Source organism: Vitis riparia, chromosome 13, assembly GCF_004353265.1.
Source record: "Vitis riparia cultivar Riparia Gloire de Montpellier isolate 1030 chromosome 13, EGFV_Vit.rip_1.0, whole genome shotgun sequence".
NCBI lineage: Eukaryota > Viridiplantae > Streptophyta > Magnoliopsida > Vitales > Vitaceae > Vitis > Vitis riparia.
The window spans coordinates 29,084,015-29,102,937 of record NC_048443.1 but is presented as its reverse complement, the minus strand read 5'-3'; the positions used below and the strand labels follow the sequence as shown (position 1 = coordinate 29,102,937).

General features: G+C 34.4%; 1 protein-coding gene across 2 annotated transcripts; it reads left to right on the top strand.

Moving 5' to 3' along the window:
• Positions 1 to 650: 650 nt before the first annotated feature.
• LOC117929096 (high mobility group B protein 1-like) lies at positions 651 to 4,004 on the top strand. 2 transcript variants are annotated; one of them, XM_034849306.1, is made up of 8 exons: positions 652 to 750; positions 1,671 to 1,758; positions 1,983 to 2,111; positions 2,220 to 2,277; positions 2,402 to 2,446; positions 2,937 to 3,017; positions 3,438 to 3,518; positions 3,644 to 4,004. In XM_034849306.1, exons 2-8 carry the CDS (start codon positions 1,688 to 1,690, stop codon positions 3,677 to 3,679), a joined length of 501 nt encoding a protein of 166 aa, XP_034705197.1. In that variant the 5' UTR covers positions 652 to 750; positions 1,671 to 1,687; the 3' UTR covers positions 3,680 to 4,004. The 2 variants fall into 2 exon arrangements, with proteins under 2 accessions (XP_034705198.1, XP_034705197.1); XM_034849307.1 differs by lacking the exon at positions 2,402 to 2,446 and having other exon boundaries at positions 651 to 750.
• The last annotated feature ends 14,919 nt before the right edge of the window (positions 4,005 to 18,923 follow it).

The following is an 18,923-nucleotide window of genomic DNA, read 5'->3' as shown; positions in this document are numbered from 1 at the left end:
TTATAAAATATATTTATTTTTAATGTAGTTTAAAATTTTTTAAAAATAAAAACAGGACCAAGCAAAGTGTTGTACCCACTCAGTCATGTTTAATTTTTTTTTTTTTTAAATAGAGACAAACAGTTATTTATATAAATGATGTCAGATTGGGACGAAGTGACTCGTCTTGAACCTATCATGTTGTCATCCTTAAATTTAAATTTTTAATTTTTATAAATCAAAATTTATTTTTAAATTATTATTTAAAACTTAAATCTTTTCTAATTAGTGATTTTAAGAACATAATTACCAAAGCAATTGGTACAGTAACAAATTTTTTTAGGGGACTTTTATCGTCTATTTAATTGAAATTATCACAGAAAGAAAGTTTATTGATAAGAACTAAGAAGGCAATAAAATTGGTCTCATGAAAACAACAAACGTGTCGTCGTCGGAGGGCGCTAAAACCACCACGTGTAGTCTCACCGGACGCCTCACAAATATCTTCTCCTGCCCTGTGCCAGCGTACGGGATACTGTCTGCCAGCAGATGCCTCCTTAACCGGCTATAGCAGGTCACCAACTTTATCGCAAGGCCACCCTTGTGGTCTCAAATCTACGCCTTCACCGCCTCCTCCGGTCACCCAATAAATTCCACCTCCACCACCCAGTCGACTCGTACACAGATTCTCTCCGCTTTATTGTTTTCGTCTTCAACACCTTTACTCTGTTCTCTCCTCACAGCTGTTCCCTTCATTTCTCTCCTACTAGGGTATGGAATTTATTATTTTTATTATTATTTTAAGTTTTGATCCTTGTTTTCGCATGTTTTGACTTCTGTTTTTTATTATTTCTGTTTTTTGAGCTTAAATTTCTGGTATCTGTGAATTTTTGTACAATTTTTTGGAATTTGTTGGCTTTGTTCTTGTTTGGTAGGTTCGATTGATGAATTTCTGCTAGTTTCTTTTATTTTCTCAGGTCGTTCTGATTTTTCTTGATTTTAGCTATATGTATATGCATGTGAGCAAATTATTGGTAGAACTCCCCTGGTTCTGATTGTTTCCCGAGAAAAAGAATTGGTCTTTCTACTGTTGAAGAAGATTTTTCTTTTTCTTTTTTTTTTTTTTTGGTTTCTTTTTCCAGCTTCATGATAAACCATGGAGCAGAAGAAAAAAAAAAGGATTTTTTTTTTTTCTTGGAGAAAGTTAGTGCAGAGTGTGTTTTCTTAGGAAACAAACAGTCTTTCTGAACGGTGTTACTTCTATACTTTGTTGCGAATTGTTGATTCCTTGAAATGGTCCGATAAGCTTTCTTTATTCCTTTTTGTTGATTTGGTCTCCAACATTTCAACCTTCCCTTGAACCCTTAGCTTGGCTTCGGACGTGCCAACTAATACACCTGCAACTAGTTTACAAAGAAGCTTGGTAGTTTAAGTGATCGCGAGGATCCTACAAAGAATCAGTGGAAGGAAAGGAAAGGAAAGGAAAATTATTAAAATAACTGGAAAATCAGTTCCTTTTTCAAGCCCTTTTTCAGCACTTCTCTTTCTTTCTGAGATTGAAAATGGTGTCCTTTGTAGCTTTGGCTAACCTAAATCTAAGGCCTTTTTATTATCCTAATGTATTGATATGTAAATTGGATATTGTCCATTATGCAAACTGCAGAAGTTCTAATAGAGTAGTGTTATTTCAGGAATATTTCCTTCAACAATGAAGGTTACCAAGGGTAAAGCAGCGGCAAGGAAAGACAAAAAGGAAGCATTGAAGCCTGTTGAGGACAGGTTCATTTACATTCTACTTTTTAACTGATCAAAGTCGTAGTGTTTTAATTTCTTGGTTTTTAAGGATGTAGATATGGTTGTAACTTTGTTTGATTTTGTGATCATCTTGTTAGATTGGTGGTTGACTTTTGAGTGAGCCTTGTTGACTTCTGGCGTTCCCTTTCCCTTTGTTAATAGATACAGCTTAGGGCTGAATTGTGTTGTGATATATTTTATTGTTTCAGGAGGCTTGGGAAGCGAAAGGCAGCACTTAAGGCAGATAAAAGTACCAAAAAATTGGCAAAGAAGGAAAAATTGGCCAAGAAGGACCCTAACAAGCCAAAGAGGCCTCCTAGTGCTTTCTTTGTGTTTCTGTAAGTTCATCTCTATGTTTGATGGTGAATTTTGAGAAACATGTATTTTCTAAATGATGCGATCTAATTTGAAGATTTCTCAACTTTTCTTTCATGTAAATGCTGCAGAGAAGAGTTCAGGAAGGTATACAAACAAGAGCATCCCAATGTGAAGGCTGTTTCAGCTGTAAGAAGTTACCTAGCATTATTTTTTCTTTTATTCTTTGCATTGAAAGCATTTGGTCAGTTTGATAGTTCAGTCTTTAGGAAATGAGAATTTGACCCTTGGTCTCTGCATGCTTCAATTGAAGGTTGGGAAAGCTGGGGGAGAGAAGTGGAAATCCTTGTCTGAAGCTGTAAGTGCTCATGCCTCCCAAAAGTAACTCGATGTGATTGGGATGTGTTGTCACCCCTTTTTGTTTAGTTAGTTTAACTTAGAGAATCAAATTAATTATGTTTGTAAAGGTGCTGCTTTAACCTATCACCGTGGCTCTCACTTGGCCTGGATATTCACCAAGCACATATTCGATGACTTAGGATCTCTAAGTTGTGTGGCCAAGCCAATGCCAATCTAGTGTAGACTGCAGAAGCACTAGATAATTAGCATTGTCTAGGCCCTGAAGACTCATAATGACTGGATGTGGAGTAAGATATGTACCTCTTGACAGATCTGGCAAGTTGGAAATAACATTAATGTGAAATAGTCGAAATAAGTAATTATGCAAAGGATATTTTAACTTTTTAGTGTCTGTAAGTTCTCTTCTCCATCAAGAGTTTCAATCTGGCTTGTAGACGGGTGATGCTTCATGAACTATTGACCTGATTCTTCTTTACTGGGTTTTCCAGGATAAAGCTCCATATGAAGCTAAAGCAGCAAAAAGGAAATCAGACTATGAAAAGCTTATGGCAGCATACAACAAGAAACAGGTGATTATTGGCCCATCCATCTTGTGAGAAATTAAGGGCTTGTTTGGCACTGTATTCGAAAACAGTTAATTGTTTTGAGGAACAAAATTCTGTTTGGGAACTCAAATATGGAAACCAATTTTCTTGATTTATTCTTTCATGTAAGTACTAATCTACTTAAGTAAAATGCAAAAGTTCTCAAAATGCTCTCCGTATTTTTTTTTATTGTTTCTTAGAATTCTCTACAAAAGACACTAGAAAACACCTCTTTTTCTAAAAAAATATTTTGTTTTCAGAACAAATTCTCAAGAACCTATTTTCAGTAAAAAAAATAAAAATTCAATCGTATTTTTTGAGTTTTAAAAACTGTTTTATGTTCCAAACAAGCCATAATGTTTTATTCTTCCCTTCTTACTTCTTGACTTGCTTATCTGGCTTCAGGAAAGTATGGCTGATGATGAAGAAGAAGAGTCTGACAGGTCAAAATCTGAGGTAAATGATGAAGACGAGGAAACTGGAGAGGTAGTCTTCTGAAGTTCCAATTCTTCTCATTGTCCATTGTTTAGTAGTATTTCCCCTTTTAAAGCTCATTCTTTTCCATATCTTTCTCCAATCAGTATTAACAAAATTGCCTTACCTTTTTGTAGGAAGAGGAAGAAGATGAGGATGAGGATGAGGACTGAAAACTAGCATGTTTTATAGATTAAGTCCTTATGGTTGATCAGGCCATAAATTCTGGATTATGTAATGATCATACCTTCGGGTTGTGTGTGATTGGTTTTGAGCCAGGAAAGCTTGCAGCCTGTACTGCTGCTAAGTTTCCATGTTAGGTTACTTGTGTATTTCGTATGCATATATATTCCACTCCCTGTCTCAGTTAAATATGTCCTGATCATTTCACAGGTCTTCCTCTCATGATTTCTTTAGTTATTATTCCCTTATTACCAGTAAACAGGAAATGAATGAACTAGATAAATATAAATTGGGGTTCAGTCATATTATTCCTTACTACTGGAACTGCTTTTAAGAGTCCACTTGGAGGTTTGTATCATTTTTTGGCATGTTGGTTACTCTTAATTGGTGTACAATCCCATTCTTTGGACCGCAGCACATGTTTCTACAATGAAAGGCAAATCCATGTGTGCTAGTGCTGTGTTGGTTATTTTGAAGTTTGTTTAGCTGATAATGAGAAAGTGATTCAACACTACCAAATTGTATATGGTGCTACTATTCTACGCAATCAAATCATGTTCAATTCCTTGATGTGTAGGTTAAATTGTAGTCCTTGCGGATTATTTTGTAGTTTGTTGAGGTTATGATGCCATATACTTTCTGTAGTGTCCTTCCGTACCAGCATATGTATGGGATGTGACATAATGTTCTACAATATTGTTTATGGAGAAAGTAATCTCTCCTCAGACATCATTAGCTGCTTATTGCATCTTTTAAGTTCTGATATATAAGGATCTTCACTTCTTTGTTAGATATTGTAATACCTTTTAACTCTGATTTTGTGGTAGAATTAGAAGGTAAGTTGTATCTTTGACGGGGATATGTGTTCTTCTGGACAATTTCTCCCAACTTGGACCTTCTACAAGTTATGTTTAGGATATTGTAGCCCGAACCTGGAAAGACAAGGAAAGTTGATCTTATGCTTTCCTTCAACATGGTTTTTGGGATGTGCTAAACTGGATATGGTCATTTCCCCCTCTCTTGGAAATTATCTCAAGCTACGTGTATGGAAGATGGGATGATTAGCGAAGAATTTGAGTATGATGCTCTACTGGATGGATGGTTTTTTTTTGGAGGCATCTAATAGAATGTTTTGTCTAGGTTGCATTGTTGCCCTCTTTCCCATGCTGTTGGTAGGATGCGACATCAAAACATGGTTCGGCTCATTTAAAATATGACCTGAATCACTTTCTAACAGGAGGAAAACAAAAGTTTCCAGAATGGACTTGAAAGTCCAGTGCAGAGAATGAACTGATAATTCCTTCAGTCCAAGGGTTATCGTGCTCTTTTTATGTAGCTTGGATTCGGAAGCGATTCTCAATCAATTAGAGAATAGAACAAAAAATACCAGTAAGCCTCAGCTGTCTGCACCTCTCTTGCTACTGTTATTAGTATGCTACATAGCCATCATGATCCTGCTGGTTCTCGTAGAGGCTTTTAAATGGTCCATGGATCCAGCCCAGAAAATCCATCAAACCCATTTGAAAGCCCAAAGATGAAGCCCCAAATTGTCAAAGATTATCCCAAATCTTTCAACAAGTTCATACATTCTGAACATGACTACCTCTTGATCCTACACTTTATGAATCTCAAATCACTCCACATCATTTTGATGCTGATTATCTCCCAAAACCCGAAACAACCCCACACTTTGGAGAATCCTGTGAACTAATCAAGCTGTTGGTTTCAGGTATAAGATGGGACTTAATATGAATACAAAGTCTAGGCACAGGCAGGGTGGTGGTTCCTTTTGGTCCATCTAGGAGACAACTTCATATCAAACATGTCGAACCGTGTGCGCCTTTTGTTGGATCATGTGTCCAGCATCAAGAATGTGATTGATCCCATAATGATAATAATTACAGTAATGTGCATCTTTAACATTATAAAAGGGCAACCCCTTTCCAAGATATCATTAAGACTTCATATAGGGGCATAATGAAGCTTCATATAGTCCAGATCAAAAGATGGGCTGTAAAGAAAAGCATAATGTGATGGGGGGATTAGACTAAAAGAAAAAGGAGGGGGGAGGATATAGCAAATGGTAATGATGGGAACCAAGAAACCATAGATTCACAAGTGTCCATGTTGCGACATGTCGCCGGAAAGCAAGAAAGTGCTGGCCACATGGTCGCGAGGGACACGCTCAAGTGGACTACAAATGCCATCATAATCAAAAGCAAAAAAGAGAAAGGAAAGCAACCCATTATCCCTACATAAACCCCCCATTGTTTTCTTTCTTTCTATCATCTTTCTCTGCTAATCATGATTTAAACTTGTAATTCAATTCCCATCATTCTACTGCATATTCTCCAACATTAATCATTCTCATTGTCAGTTCCAACAAATGTTTGGCCTTCGTTATTATCATGAATCTGTTTGCACGTCTGGGGATGTCGGTCATTTGTCGCCCTTATTCTTGCCTACAGACATGTGATGCTGTGATTATTCATTCTTGTCTTGGTTGGTTGGTTGGTGTTAGGTATCAAGAATCTGCGACCTGGGAAAACGATGGTTGAAAATGATTCTGGGATGAGTGCGTAACATCGGAGATTGTTAGACCTTGCTATAAGTCAAGGGCCGAAGATGGGTACGTTGTTTGGGTTGCGTCGAACCCTATTGGGTACCATCCGGATTATTAGGCCCTAAGAATGAGTGTGACGTTGGACTACAAAAAAAAAAAAGAAACAGGGGAATTGTGTGGGATGGGTTAAGCCCTATTATGCACCTTGGATTGTTGACTCCCGCAATGCGTTATGTCGTATCATGTAAAGAGAATTAATTCGACTTCATTCACAATCAATTGATTTTAGATGAGATGATTAAAGTATTATTTGCTTTTATTTTTTAATATTAATTTCTTAAAAATAAATCAAAATATTTAACTTTTTTAAATACTAATTATAACTTATTAATTTTTTTATACCTCTCATTAACTATTTGATTTTAAGTTTTATTTATAATTAGATCAAAAAAACAAACATCACTTTAAGTCTTTTTCAAGTCTCAGTAATCTTAAATTGATGCATTTTATTACCCTACTTCTCTCACTCTCTCTCTCTCTCTCTCTCTCTCTATATATATATATATATATATATATATAATTTTCGTTTTCTCTGTTTCCTGATTGTGGATACTCCTAGGGAATGAACGAGTATTTCTTATCTGTGTAGTTTGTGTCACTTTACACCTATGAGAGCTTACTTTTTGCTTGACAAACTATTGTTTGGGCGGAACAACAATACTATTATAAGCATAGGAAACTTTTATTCTATGAGATTATGCTTAGATCTACCATACTCAACAATGGCACAACACAGCATGAGCTGCTAGAGACTAGATTGACAAGCTTCCGAAAACATTCCTAAAGAAAATGGTAATTTAGGCTTAGTTAAACAGCATCATGTGGTGGGGCAGGCCTAGTTAAGCTTTAAGTATATGGGAATTGGGTTGATTTTAGTCAAGCAGAAGTTTGAAACTAAAAGTAGTAATCCTTAGACTGAAAACTGATGGAGCTTTAGGGAGAGGTTAGGCAGAAAAATATATTATTTTGGTCAGACTGATAGGGGATTTGGATAAGCTTCTCTTTTCCTTGGAGATATGGATAAAAGTTCCGTCGATTGTAGCCTCAAAAATGGTGGATTTATCAGTAAAGACAAAGCCCAAAAAATCCAGAAATAGTTGGCCATGAGGTAAGTGTGAGAATATAAAACAGGATATTTTTCCTATTCTTTTATCTCTACCAAGGATATGTGGGATATTTTAGTAGGAATGGGATTAATTTTATAGACATATTTAAAAAATATTATAATCAAGTAAGCAATTTGTTCAAGGAATTATTCAGGCTCACCAATTTTTCCCAAACTGATTAGATGAACAATAATAAGGATGTGTTGCCATTACTAGACATGCTTGATGTGCAAGAAAATATCATTCTAGCTAAAGATTAGATAAATTGATGGTGGAGTATATAATGAAGTTCAACCATACTTTTGACAGAAGGAAACAGGGAAGGTGATCATTTAAAAGATGGATTTGGATAATGGAAAAAGAGTGGAAGTCTGCCATTAGTTTCATGATATCTTTTTGGGTTTGAATAATTTCCTGTTGGGTCAATACAATTCTAATCAGAGGAAATCCCAAGTGATTTTTTCCCTGTTCTTGGGCTTTCTCATTAGCCAAACAACTTCATGTTTCTCCTAGGTTTCTTCTGTCGTACTCTCCTATAGTTTTATTACACTTTACTAGTATAACTTTGTTCAAAGATATTTCCCACCAAATGGATGCTATGAGTCTATGAAAAAGGCCTTTACTTTCCATGCTGGATTCGGCTTTTGCTCCTCAATCTGAAATCATACTCATTTGGCACCTTGCATGACTACCTATTATCTTTCGTGTGCCCTCGAGGAATCAAAATCTGTCCCTAATGGCTATGCATAACAGTTAGAACGGATTCCCCGTACAACGTCATGGGGACAAACTTATTCATATTCTCGTTGGCTTAATGCTTATCTTGTTGGATGGTTGAGACAAAGTCATTGTTACCTTCTTTCGTCCCTACTTAAAATGCAAATGCAAAGGTAAAAAAGTGGTTTGACTCTTATTCTTTGACATCGACGTCAGTACGAAGAACAAACAAGTATTTTGCCGATGTTTGATTTCATAAAAATGCATATGTTGTTAAGGTGTTGTCGAAGGCGTGGGGGTCATAGCAGATATCCGCTAATAATTTTTTTCCTAAAAGAGGGCAAACCCACATGACAATGACTCATCGGTTTATTCTTGGTTGTATATAGGTGGCTAGCTTGACGCCAATGTAGAAGAGAAATTTGTTGTTCAAAATATTTTTCTTCTTCATTTTATCTGCAACTTGAATGCTAACTTGATTGTCGGAGGGGGATGCGCTGGAGCACCCACATTTGACATTTCCTTTTGTTTGCAAGAGGCACAAAGTTTAGTATTGGTCCTATTGGATTGCACTTGTTGGTAAGATTGCAGAGTGGGAACTCTTGGAAAATTGTTGCTCCAACAATTGACGTTATATGTTGGTATGGATTGATTGAGGAGTCATTCTCCTATTGGAGAAGACATATCACATGATGGTGGTGGAGCTTATACTTTAGAGGAACAAATTAAAGCAATCATGGCTTAAATGGAGACACAAGAAAAGGAACGTCATTGTCAATATGAATCACTGTGGTAGATTATAGATTAATTGTACGCTAAAAACCAACTTTCTTCTTCAGTCATTATTAAATCATTAGTCGATGGAGTTTGATCATCACTCATTCTCACACTCCTTTTAGTGCGCAACACCAATATTGAGCCTCTTGTAGAGCTGATTTCCACTACCCGATGTTTAGAACCAAACTTGCTTCCCCCAGCAAGCCTCGACATACTTGGAAAATACAACTAACATGTTAAAAAGTTGGTAGATGCACACCACCCCATTGACATCACTTGCGGTCATCACATTTGATCGCTTGGCTAATCATTTGGCCTTTAATTTTACTTGGCTCTAAAATGACTCATCTAGATGCCCTTTCTCAGGAAAGTGATGGTGTAGGAAGCACCATAAGGCCTTTTTATACCCAAATTTAATTTGTTTGATGGGAGTACCTACTATATATATATTGTATTTTAGACAAGCCATGATATCGAAAGCTTCCAATGAGTTCCTATTATGTAAGATTTTTCCGACTAGCTTGCGCGGTTCCGCCCTATTGTGGTTCCACAAGCTATGGGAGGAGTTAGTTCATTCTTTTTGGACCATGTGTGAAGCATTTATGATCAATATCGAATATTATATTTGTCCAAAAGGGTAGGCTAGTTCCTTATTTGAGATGCTAATCGGCCTAGAGGGAGCGATTTGCCAATTTTTCAAATGTTTTAGCCAAGCCTTAATGCAGTTCAAAGGAGATAATGACATTGTTGGTATTGAGGCTTTCAAACAAGCTCTACCCAATCATTTGGATTTGAGGAAACCATTAACCCCTTTCATTGCTTCTCAAGGAGTGCATAAAATGGAAAATGAGGAGCATTAAAGGAACTGAAATCCATCCCTCATGGTCCGAGCATAATAATAAGAACAAATTCTCCTCTACATAATCAATCATAGGGTTGGATCGATTCATGTTCCCATTAACTTAATGTCCATATCATTAGACAAATAAGACAAAGTTATTGTCATGGAAGAAAATATCAGGATATATCGAAGGACAGTGACATGATATTTTGTGGAAAAAAATCGTTGAAAATCGGTAAAAAATCATCGATATATCGTCTATTTATCGGCAACAGACAATAAATAGCAGATTTTATGCAAAAATCGGTCAGGATGGGAGAAAATCGCTTATATTTCGGTGATTTTTTGGCGAAATTTCTGCTCCTCTCTCCAACGTGATTTGATGACCCAGATCACGTCCATGTTGATCCGACGACTCAGATCACGCTTGCCGCGTCTACCTGCAACGGTTATCTATCCAACGCCCCATATTGAATCTGAGTTTGATCCAATGGTTAGGATGAGATTCCAACGGTAAAATTACAATCCAACGGTCAGATTTTGCCCAGATTTTGATTCAATGGCCAAAATTATTTTTCAACGGTAAAATCATCTTCCAATGACTATTTTGGCCCAAATTTCTTCTATAAATAGCCCATTTTGCATCCATTTCATCCACCTTTGATTTCATTCTTCATTTGCTCTCTCATTACTCCAAATTTTTCTAAAATTGCTCAATTATTTAATCATTTTAAGGTATGTTTGTTTTTAATTGTAATTAATTAATGTATTTTCAATTAATTAGTATATTTGCAATACGGGATGATTTAATGTTATTTTTACATTCAATTTTAATTAATTTGTATATTTTTATTGAATTAACTTAAGTTAATTTGATTATTTAATTATAAATTAATATGTTTATTTTAGATGATTATTTTATTTTATTTTTCACATTCAATCTTGTTAGAATTAGACTCAACTAGTTAACTTAGATAAATTATTTAATTAATTTAATTAAAATGAACTAGTATATTTGGAATATCAAATATGTTCATTTTTTATAATTATGGTGATTTATTTTCATGTTCAATTATGATTAATTTTTATATTTGTAAAATTTTCATATAATTAGATTTAGATTCAAAAAATTAACTTAGCCAAATTATTGAATTAGTTTAGTTAACATGAACTAGTATATTTGGAATATCAAATATGTTCATTTTTATGATTATTGTGATTTATTTTCACATTCAATTATAGTTAATTTTTATATTTGGTAAAATTTTTCACAAAATTACATTTAGATTCAAAAAATTAACTTAGCTTAATTATTTAATTAGTTTAATTAATATGAACTAGTATATTTGGAATATCAAATATGCTCATTTTTTTATGATTATTGTGATTTATTTTCACATTCAATTATAGTTAATTTTTGTATTTAGTAAATTTTTCATAGAATTACATTTAGATTCAAAAAATTAACTTAGCTAAATTATTTAATTAATATGAACTAGTATATTTGGAATATCAAATATGCTCATTTTTTATGATTATTGTGATTTATTTTTATATTCAATTATGATTAATTTTTATATTTAGTAATTTTTTCATAGAATTAGATTTAGATTCAAAAAATTAACTTAACTAAATTATTGAATTAATTTAATTAACATGAACTAGTATATTTGGAATGTCAAATATGTTCATTCTTTATGATTATTTTGTAAATTTCTCATAGATTTAGATTTAGTAAACTAACTTAGCTAAATTATTTAATTAAGTTAGCTATTAGCATAAATTAGTATATTTGGAATATGTTCATTTTACATGATTATTTAGTTTTCTTTTCTCATTCCATTGCAATATGTTAAATTTAAATGTTTACTTAATTTTTGTTTACATTGAAATCACATTCAAGTGTATTTCTTTTGCAATAGATTTAGCATGGCTAGTGAAGGTGGTTCTGCCATGATAGGATGAAATCCAGCTTGGAAGTATTGTTCACCAGTTGAGGGGAACAAAAATGGAACATTTTGTAATTTATGTGAGTTGTTGATGAAAAGTGGAGGCATCATGCGATTCAAGTTTCATTTAACGCATAATGACCCGCATAACAACACCAAAAAGTGTTCGAGAGTGCCTCCTAAAGTGAAAGAAGAGATACAATTGATGGTGCATGATAAACATAAAGCAAAAACAAAGAAAACTGTTGATATTCAAAAGATTCATGCTCAATTACATGGCACAATGGGGACTTGTGATACACATTTGATAGACGAAGATGATGATGATGAAGATGCTGAGAATGAAGATGTGTATATGTATCTAACAGATATGCACCCAGATGGCAGGATGCATATCGATTTGCAGTTGTGCCTCGAAAGCATTAGAATGGGAATGTCAACAATATGAGAATATTGTAGGAAGCAAACAAAAAATGGGGGAGTCTTCACGGTTTACTGGTACAATGACGACGATGCGAAAATCACAAAGTATGCGACATTTGAATCAATCACCCTCTGTTGCCCCTTCGCTCTACAAGTCTTCTGTAGCAAGACAAAAAAATATCAAAAATATATTGAAGGATGGTTCAATTAAAGAAACGATGAGACACTTAATCAATAAAATTTTCATTTATGAGAGCGTCGCACCCCAAAAAGCAAAGTCTCATCACTTCAAGAATATGATTATTGGTGCACAACAAGCAGGTAATTACTAATTTTTGAATTGTTATATTGTTTCAGACTTTTAGTAAGTATAGTCTTTTTTGACATGTTTTACATATTTGTTATATATGAATTGCAGGAATGAGAATCGAACCTCCATCTCCATATGAAATAAAGAACAAGTACTTGAAAATGGAGTACAAATAAATGGAAGCTTATGTGAACCAACAAAGAGAAAAATGGAAGACATATGAGTGCATAATAATGTTAGATGGATGGACAGGGCTCATAGAATTAAGTATTATTAATTTCATGGTTTATTCAAAAGGGACCACGGTGTTCCTTAAGTCAGTCGATGCATTGAACCATATCAAAGACTACAAGTATATATACGAGCTATTGAAGACTATCAAAGAAGTCGGTCAAGAAAATGTGGTCCAAATTGTCACAGATAATGAGTCGGAGTTCACGAAAACAGGAAAACTATTGATGAAGAAGTTTAACTTATATTGGACTTTGTGTGCGGCGCACTGCATCGACTTAATCTTTAAAGACATTGGTAAAAGACCCAGTGTTATTGATGTGATAAACAATGCTCGCAAGATAATTAACTTCATTTACAACCATGGTTAGTTACTTGCACAAATAAGAAAGTATTGTGGTGGAGACATTGTTCAATGTGGAGCTACAAGATTTGCTACCAATTATATTGTTCTTGATAGTCTTCTTAAAAAAATGGATGATTTGGAAAAATTGTTTATGAGTGATAAATGGGCACAACACAAGCTCAGTCGAACAAAAATTGGACTAGATTTGGAGCAATTATTGTTTCACCATACGTATTGGGACAGAGTGACAAATATAGTTTCATTATATGAGCCATTATACATAGTGCTTCGACTTATGGATTCTGAAGTTGTTCCCACAATGCTATTTGTGTACGAGCTTATGCACGTGATGAAAGAGAACTTTATTTGTCAAGGAGTTGGAGATTGGATCTTCAAAATAATAAAAGATCATTGGGAGAAAACACTAAAACATCCACTTCATGCAATAGCCTTAAGTACTATTTATCTTTATAAGTTTTTACTCTGTATTTAATTTTCTTTAACAAAATACTAACTCTACTTAATTTTATTGTAGCATACTTATTGAATACGAGATTTCAATATAGGCGTGGAGTTGGTACTGATTTGGAACTACTTCAAGCGGTTCATGATGTTTTTGCAAAATTAGACCCAACTATTGAATCGGTTGGTCAATTTGGAAATGAGGTAAGTAAAAAATTGTTATTTTTGTCAATAAAACAATAATTTCATTCATCAATTTATTTGAACGTTTACTAACAAATATGATATTATTAAATGTTGAATACATAGCTTATGTTTTTTGAGATGCAAAAAAAGGATTCGGTGATCGAGCGACAATTGCAGCAAAGTCAACCATGGTGCCCGACGAGTCTTTATAGGAAAAAATTGATTATCATTATTGTAAATTCACCACATAAGTAATTATATGATTATCAAATTGGTTGCAACTAAATGGTGGTTCATGTATGAGAATCAAACACCTACATTGAGAAAGTTAGTCATTAAAGTTCTCTCACAAACTGCGTCATCTTCTGTTTATGAGAGAAATTGGAGTACGTTTGCTCTCATCCACACAAAGCAATGAAATCGTTTGGCTTACCCTTGATTAGAGCAATTAGTTTTTTGTTACTATAATATGAGGCTAAAGTTATGCGATATGAAGGCAGAAAATGATCGAGTTGCTAAAAAAGATTACCTTGATCTTCTTGACATTTCAGCCGAGGTGGGTGAAGAAGAAGATAATCAGTTGTTTCAATGGGTTAGGCCTATACACTTGGATGACGAAGTTGGAAATCCTGATCCATGAATCGCTGCTCATGTTCGAGAATTTGAAGTTAATGTTGAACGTGTTTTGTCCGAAAAAGTTTATTCTAAAAGTTTTAGCAAAGATACTGATGATTCATTTCAGCCAGCATTGTATTCCCACCAAGAGGTGGACTCCATAAGTGTTAGCCACAGTAGTAGACCTAGTGTTGCAGGTATTTCTGCTTCTGGTTACGATGGTTCAAGAGGTGGAACTGATAATGGAGGTGATAATGCGGGAGTGATATTTGGGAACGTCAGCATAGTCAATATTCAATCAGCCAATTTACCTATGAAAATGATTTCACACATTGCACACATGATGAAGATTATAGATCTAAAAAAGCTGGTCCGGGCAGAGGAGCTATTGGGAAACCCTATAGAGGGAGAAAACGAACAATGGAACCATATAATGAGGAGTTACTTTCAAGGAGTTTTAAATCTATGAGTATAGGGACTCAATTTAGTGACTCCTTGAATGAGGCTAATGTCTACTCTCCTCATGTGATGAGTTATAGTCAACCTTCAAGTTCAACTGATGAAGAGTATGGTATGCTGTGTTGCTCTCCTTCCGCACAAATGTCATACCAAGTTCCATATTAGATGGAATGAGGATTTGACATTAACACATGGGTGAACTTTGAGTATCCTATCAATGTAGAAGCGGTGGGCAAGACTCAAGAGATATATGCATGACATGTTAGAATTTTTAACCAATATTATCGAGACTCATTGAGTTGGTACCAATATTGTCTCCAACAGCAAGACAAGGTTTCTTCATCTTTCAATCTCATTGAACCACATCAATCCTCATTTTGGTACTAAAGGGACATTGCAATGTAATGTGTACAAATTATTGATATTTAATGAAATAAAGTATTTTATGTGACTTCATAATGAGAACAATTACAAAATTAACATTTCTTATAGATCGACATGATATAATTACATCTAATATCACAAATTATATCATATATATATATATATCAAATCCTTCAATAAAACAACTTTAAAATGTTTATTATACTTTTAATTATATTATTATGAGGTTTTTCTTGCATTTCCATAAGTTTTTAACAATTTTAAGGCTATCGATTTTTTTTTCCAAAACATCCTCCGATATATCTGTAAAATTGAAGTACCGATATATTTATAATTATCGATATTTTTGTCCATGGTCATTACTACCTTCTTCTGTCCCTACTTAAGGTGGAAAGGTGGCTTGATTTTTATCCCTTATCCATTGTTAAGTAAAATGGACAAGTATTTCGTTAGTGCCTTATTTTGTAAAGACATTTACATTTTTAAGGTAGTGTTATTGCATGGAGGTTATAGACAGACATATGCAAATCGTTTTCTTCCCTTAGCGAAGGCAAACCCACACGACGATTAACTCGTTTGTTGATTCTTGACTATATATAGGTTGTTGGCTTACGTTAATGCATCAGAGAAATATATCATTCAAGATATCCTCCATCTTCTTTCTTCTTCTTCTTTCTTCTTTTTGTTTCCAAAAACTTGAGTGCTAACGTGACCATCGAAGCACTCCCATTCAACACTACCTTTTATTTGTTAGAGATGGGAAATTTAGTGATGGATGGAGTTATTGCACTTACCAATAAGATTTCAGAGTGAAAGCTTTAGAGGAAGATTTTGTTGGTACAACAAATCCCATATCTCATTTTTGTGTTTGAGGATCACTCGCATAGAAATGAAGCTATGGTAGATGAACATATTCCACTCATTTACAAGAATTTTGGCTGCCTTCACGGGCAATCAACTCTTATAAGACAGATAAAAAGTAAAAGCTTCTCCCCTATATGAAAAAGACCATAAGAAAGGGAAAAAATAGCCGGTGGTGCTAATAAAACCTACTGCATGTATGCTATCAGGTAGGTTTGTCCCACTTTTTCGCGGCAATAAAAAGAAAGTACTATGATAAATCAAAAGATAAACAGTAGAGGATGTAACTGTGGATTCTACTTTTGCTGGCTCACCCTCTTTTCTCAAGGAGACTAAGAGTAGTGAGTGATTATTTTATGACGTTTGAGATTTTAAGGGCATAAAACTAAGTCGATTAGAAAATGATTGGAGGCAAAGAAAAGTCGCAAAATGGTGCAGTAATGGAGCAAAGTATGAGGCATTAGAAGACAAAACAAGGGAAGAAAACTCAGAGTGGTGTTATGTCTACAGAACAACTTCTTGATTACAGACAAAGTAATCAAATCTTCAAAATTCAAAGCCAATCTGGCCGGCAATGTGTCAATCAAACTCATCAGTCACCACCACTCTACCCAGAGTCTAAGATCATATTTTATATTTCTAAATCGACTATTTTATATTTCTAAAGTCGACCATATTATATTTCTAAATCATCATTACCATACTAGAATCATAGCACCTGAGGACTCTTCAAAGTTTCCTTTGGAATTCACATCACCAAAGCTAGTATGCCCACTGAGAATGTATGAAACTTGGGCAGCTTTTATAGCTTTTACGAAATTCGGATTACCTTTGATGTTGAAGAATATCAATTTCATTGTTTTATTGGCTAGTTTTTCGTTCCAAATTATGAATAGAACTATAAATATAAGAATCACTCAAAAAAAATTCATAGTATAAGAATTTGGACCTTTACTTTTACCGAAAAAACTAAAAAACTTAAGAAGAAAACTCTTTTTTATTATTTTAAAAAACGTTCTTCAAGGTTTTTATTATTATTATTATTCTTTTTAATAACAATTTTTGGGTAATTACAAAAAGATCCCAATAACTGCTTCCTCCCCTTTTAAAACATTGGGTCAAGTTGAACGATCCACTTATTCTTCTTTAGTAACAATTTTTAAATGGTTAAAAGAAATCCCAAACAGCACCCTCCTCTTTTAAAACTTTGGGTCAAGTCAAACCAAACGACTTATTCTTCTTTTTAATAACAATTTTTAGATAGTTAATAAAAATCCCAAAAACTGCTCCTTTCCCTTATAAAATATTGGGTTGGGATGAATGAGTCCACTAGTGGGGATTGGTTTAACTGCCCATTTACTTTAGTCATCAACTAGTAAACCTACTTTGAAACCCATGTGAGAAAAATGGTGGGGGACTTTGAAATTTGGGTGCATTAATGTTCTCCACCATGTGAAATGCTGCCAGGTATGCGTAATGTTTGCTTCTTTTCGTATTGTCTTTATTGGGCTGTGCTTCCATTTATGGACACCAAAAAGAGGGGTGGAAAAAGGTAATGTACACTGTGGTCAGTGAGATGAACTTTCTCATGAACAGGCCTTTTGCATTTTGCCCATTACTCAAGCTTTGCTTTTAGGGTTGTAGAGCTTTTGAACAGTGCCTCCCCAAGGCCCAATAAAATATTCAATTCATGAAATATCCAATTTTCCCATGGGCTTGGAGATGCCCAAAATACTTTTAAAAGAAATCATTTAACAAAAATATCCAAGGGGTACTCTTCCGTTCTCAATTTTCCCAATATCAATTCAACTTCTACGGTTCTACCCAATGAAACTTAAAGTTTGGGAGAGTGAAGTAGTCATCAAATAAATGAAATGAAAATAGATAAAAAAAAAAACCCGTACATGGAAACAGAGTGACTGGGTCACGCCAGATGCGAACGTGTGGAAGAAGAAAGGTGCAGCAGGTGGTGATTGTGGTGAATGGTGCGGGTGAGCTACAAACAAAAAACGAACAGAGTGGAGCAAACAAAAAAAGGCAGAGCTGCATGTGACTATGTGACTCCCTACGAGACTCTTGCTCCTCTCTTTCTCCATCTCTTTGTCCCTTTTGGAAAATGTTAGCGTGTGGTTGTTTGCTTTCAAAAATTAAATTCATTTATTTTAATTTTTATAAAAAATTAAATAATTTAAAAATACATCATTATCATTGAGATATACCATAAACTTTTAAAACACGTTCTCTATCTTTAAATTTTTTTTTTTTCAAATAAATTTTATATGGTAAAAGATTACCTTTTGAACATACATGGAAAACGTATCATCATCTATCAAATCAATCCAATTTTGATATGGTAGGCTGATTTGTTTCTTTTCTTTAATCCTATTTATTTTATTGTTACCATATTTTGTTGGATGGTTAATAGTACAATAACTTGTCATTTTCCAACAAATTAAATAGAAATTAATTGGCTATTTGTTGCTGGGTTTGTGGGCACGTGCACCTCTGGCACACGTGGTGTGTGTAAATTCAGACTTTGGAATGTGTACAATCTCCTTTTTCCTTCTTTCTCTCTGCACACGTGCGCCTCAGTCCTCGTGTCTCTCGGCTGACCACTCAGCCCCACCCCTCCTTTGACTCCCTCACCTTCACCTTTTTCCTTCCTTCTCCACAACATCTTCCCCTAAATCACGCTTATTTGTTTTCCCATTTTAATCATTCCTTTATCATTTCATTCATCTTTTTAATTATTTTTACCCTAACCCACATTTTTTTCCCCAACCCAGAGTCCATACAATGAAGAAAAATGGAACCCCTTTTGGCCTTGAGAAAAAAAAATAGAATTGGGGTATTGAATTATTTGGTCCCCTTCCCTTTTTTTTTTTGGTTTCAAAGGAATAAATGGGTATGAGATTTGATGAGATTTTGTGGTCCTTTTCTGCTT

What these genes read in the sequence shown, in the direction of transcription:
- LOC117929096 (XM_034849306.1), top strand. Translation starts at nt 1,688, where the DNA reads ATGAAGGTTACCAAGGGTAAAGCAGCGGCAAGGAAAGACAAAAAGGAA. An exon ending in CAGCATACAACAAGAAACAG is followed by an intron (nt 3,018 to 3,437) that starts GTGATTATTGGC and finishes ATCTGGCTTCAG; the next exon opens with GAAAGTATGGCTGATGATGA. An exon ending in AAGACGAGGAAACTGGAGAG is followed by an intron (nt 3,519 to 3,643) that starts GTAGTCTTCTGA and finishes ACCTTTTTGTAG; the next exon opens with GAAGAGGAAGAAGATGAGGA.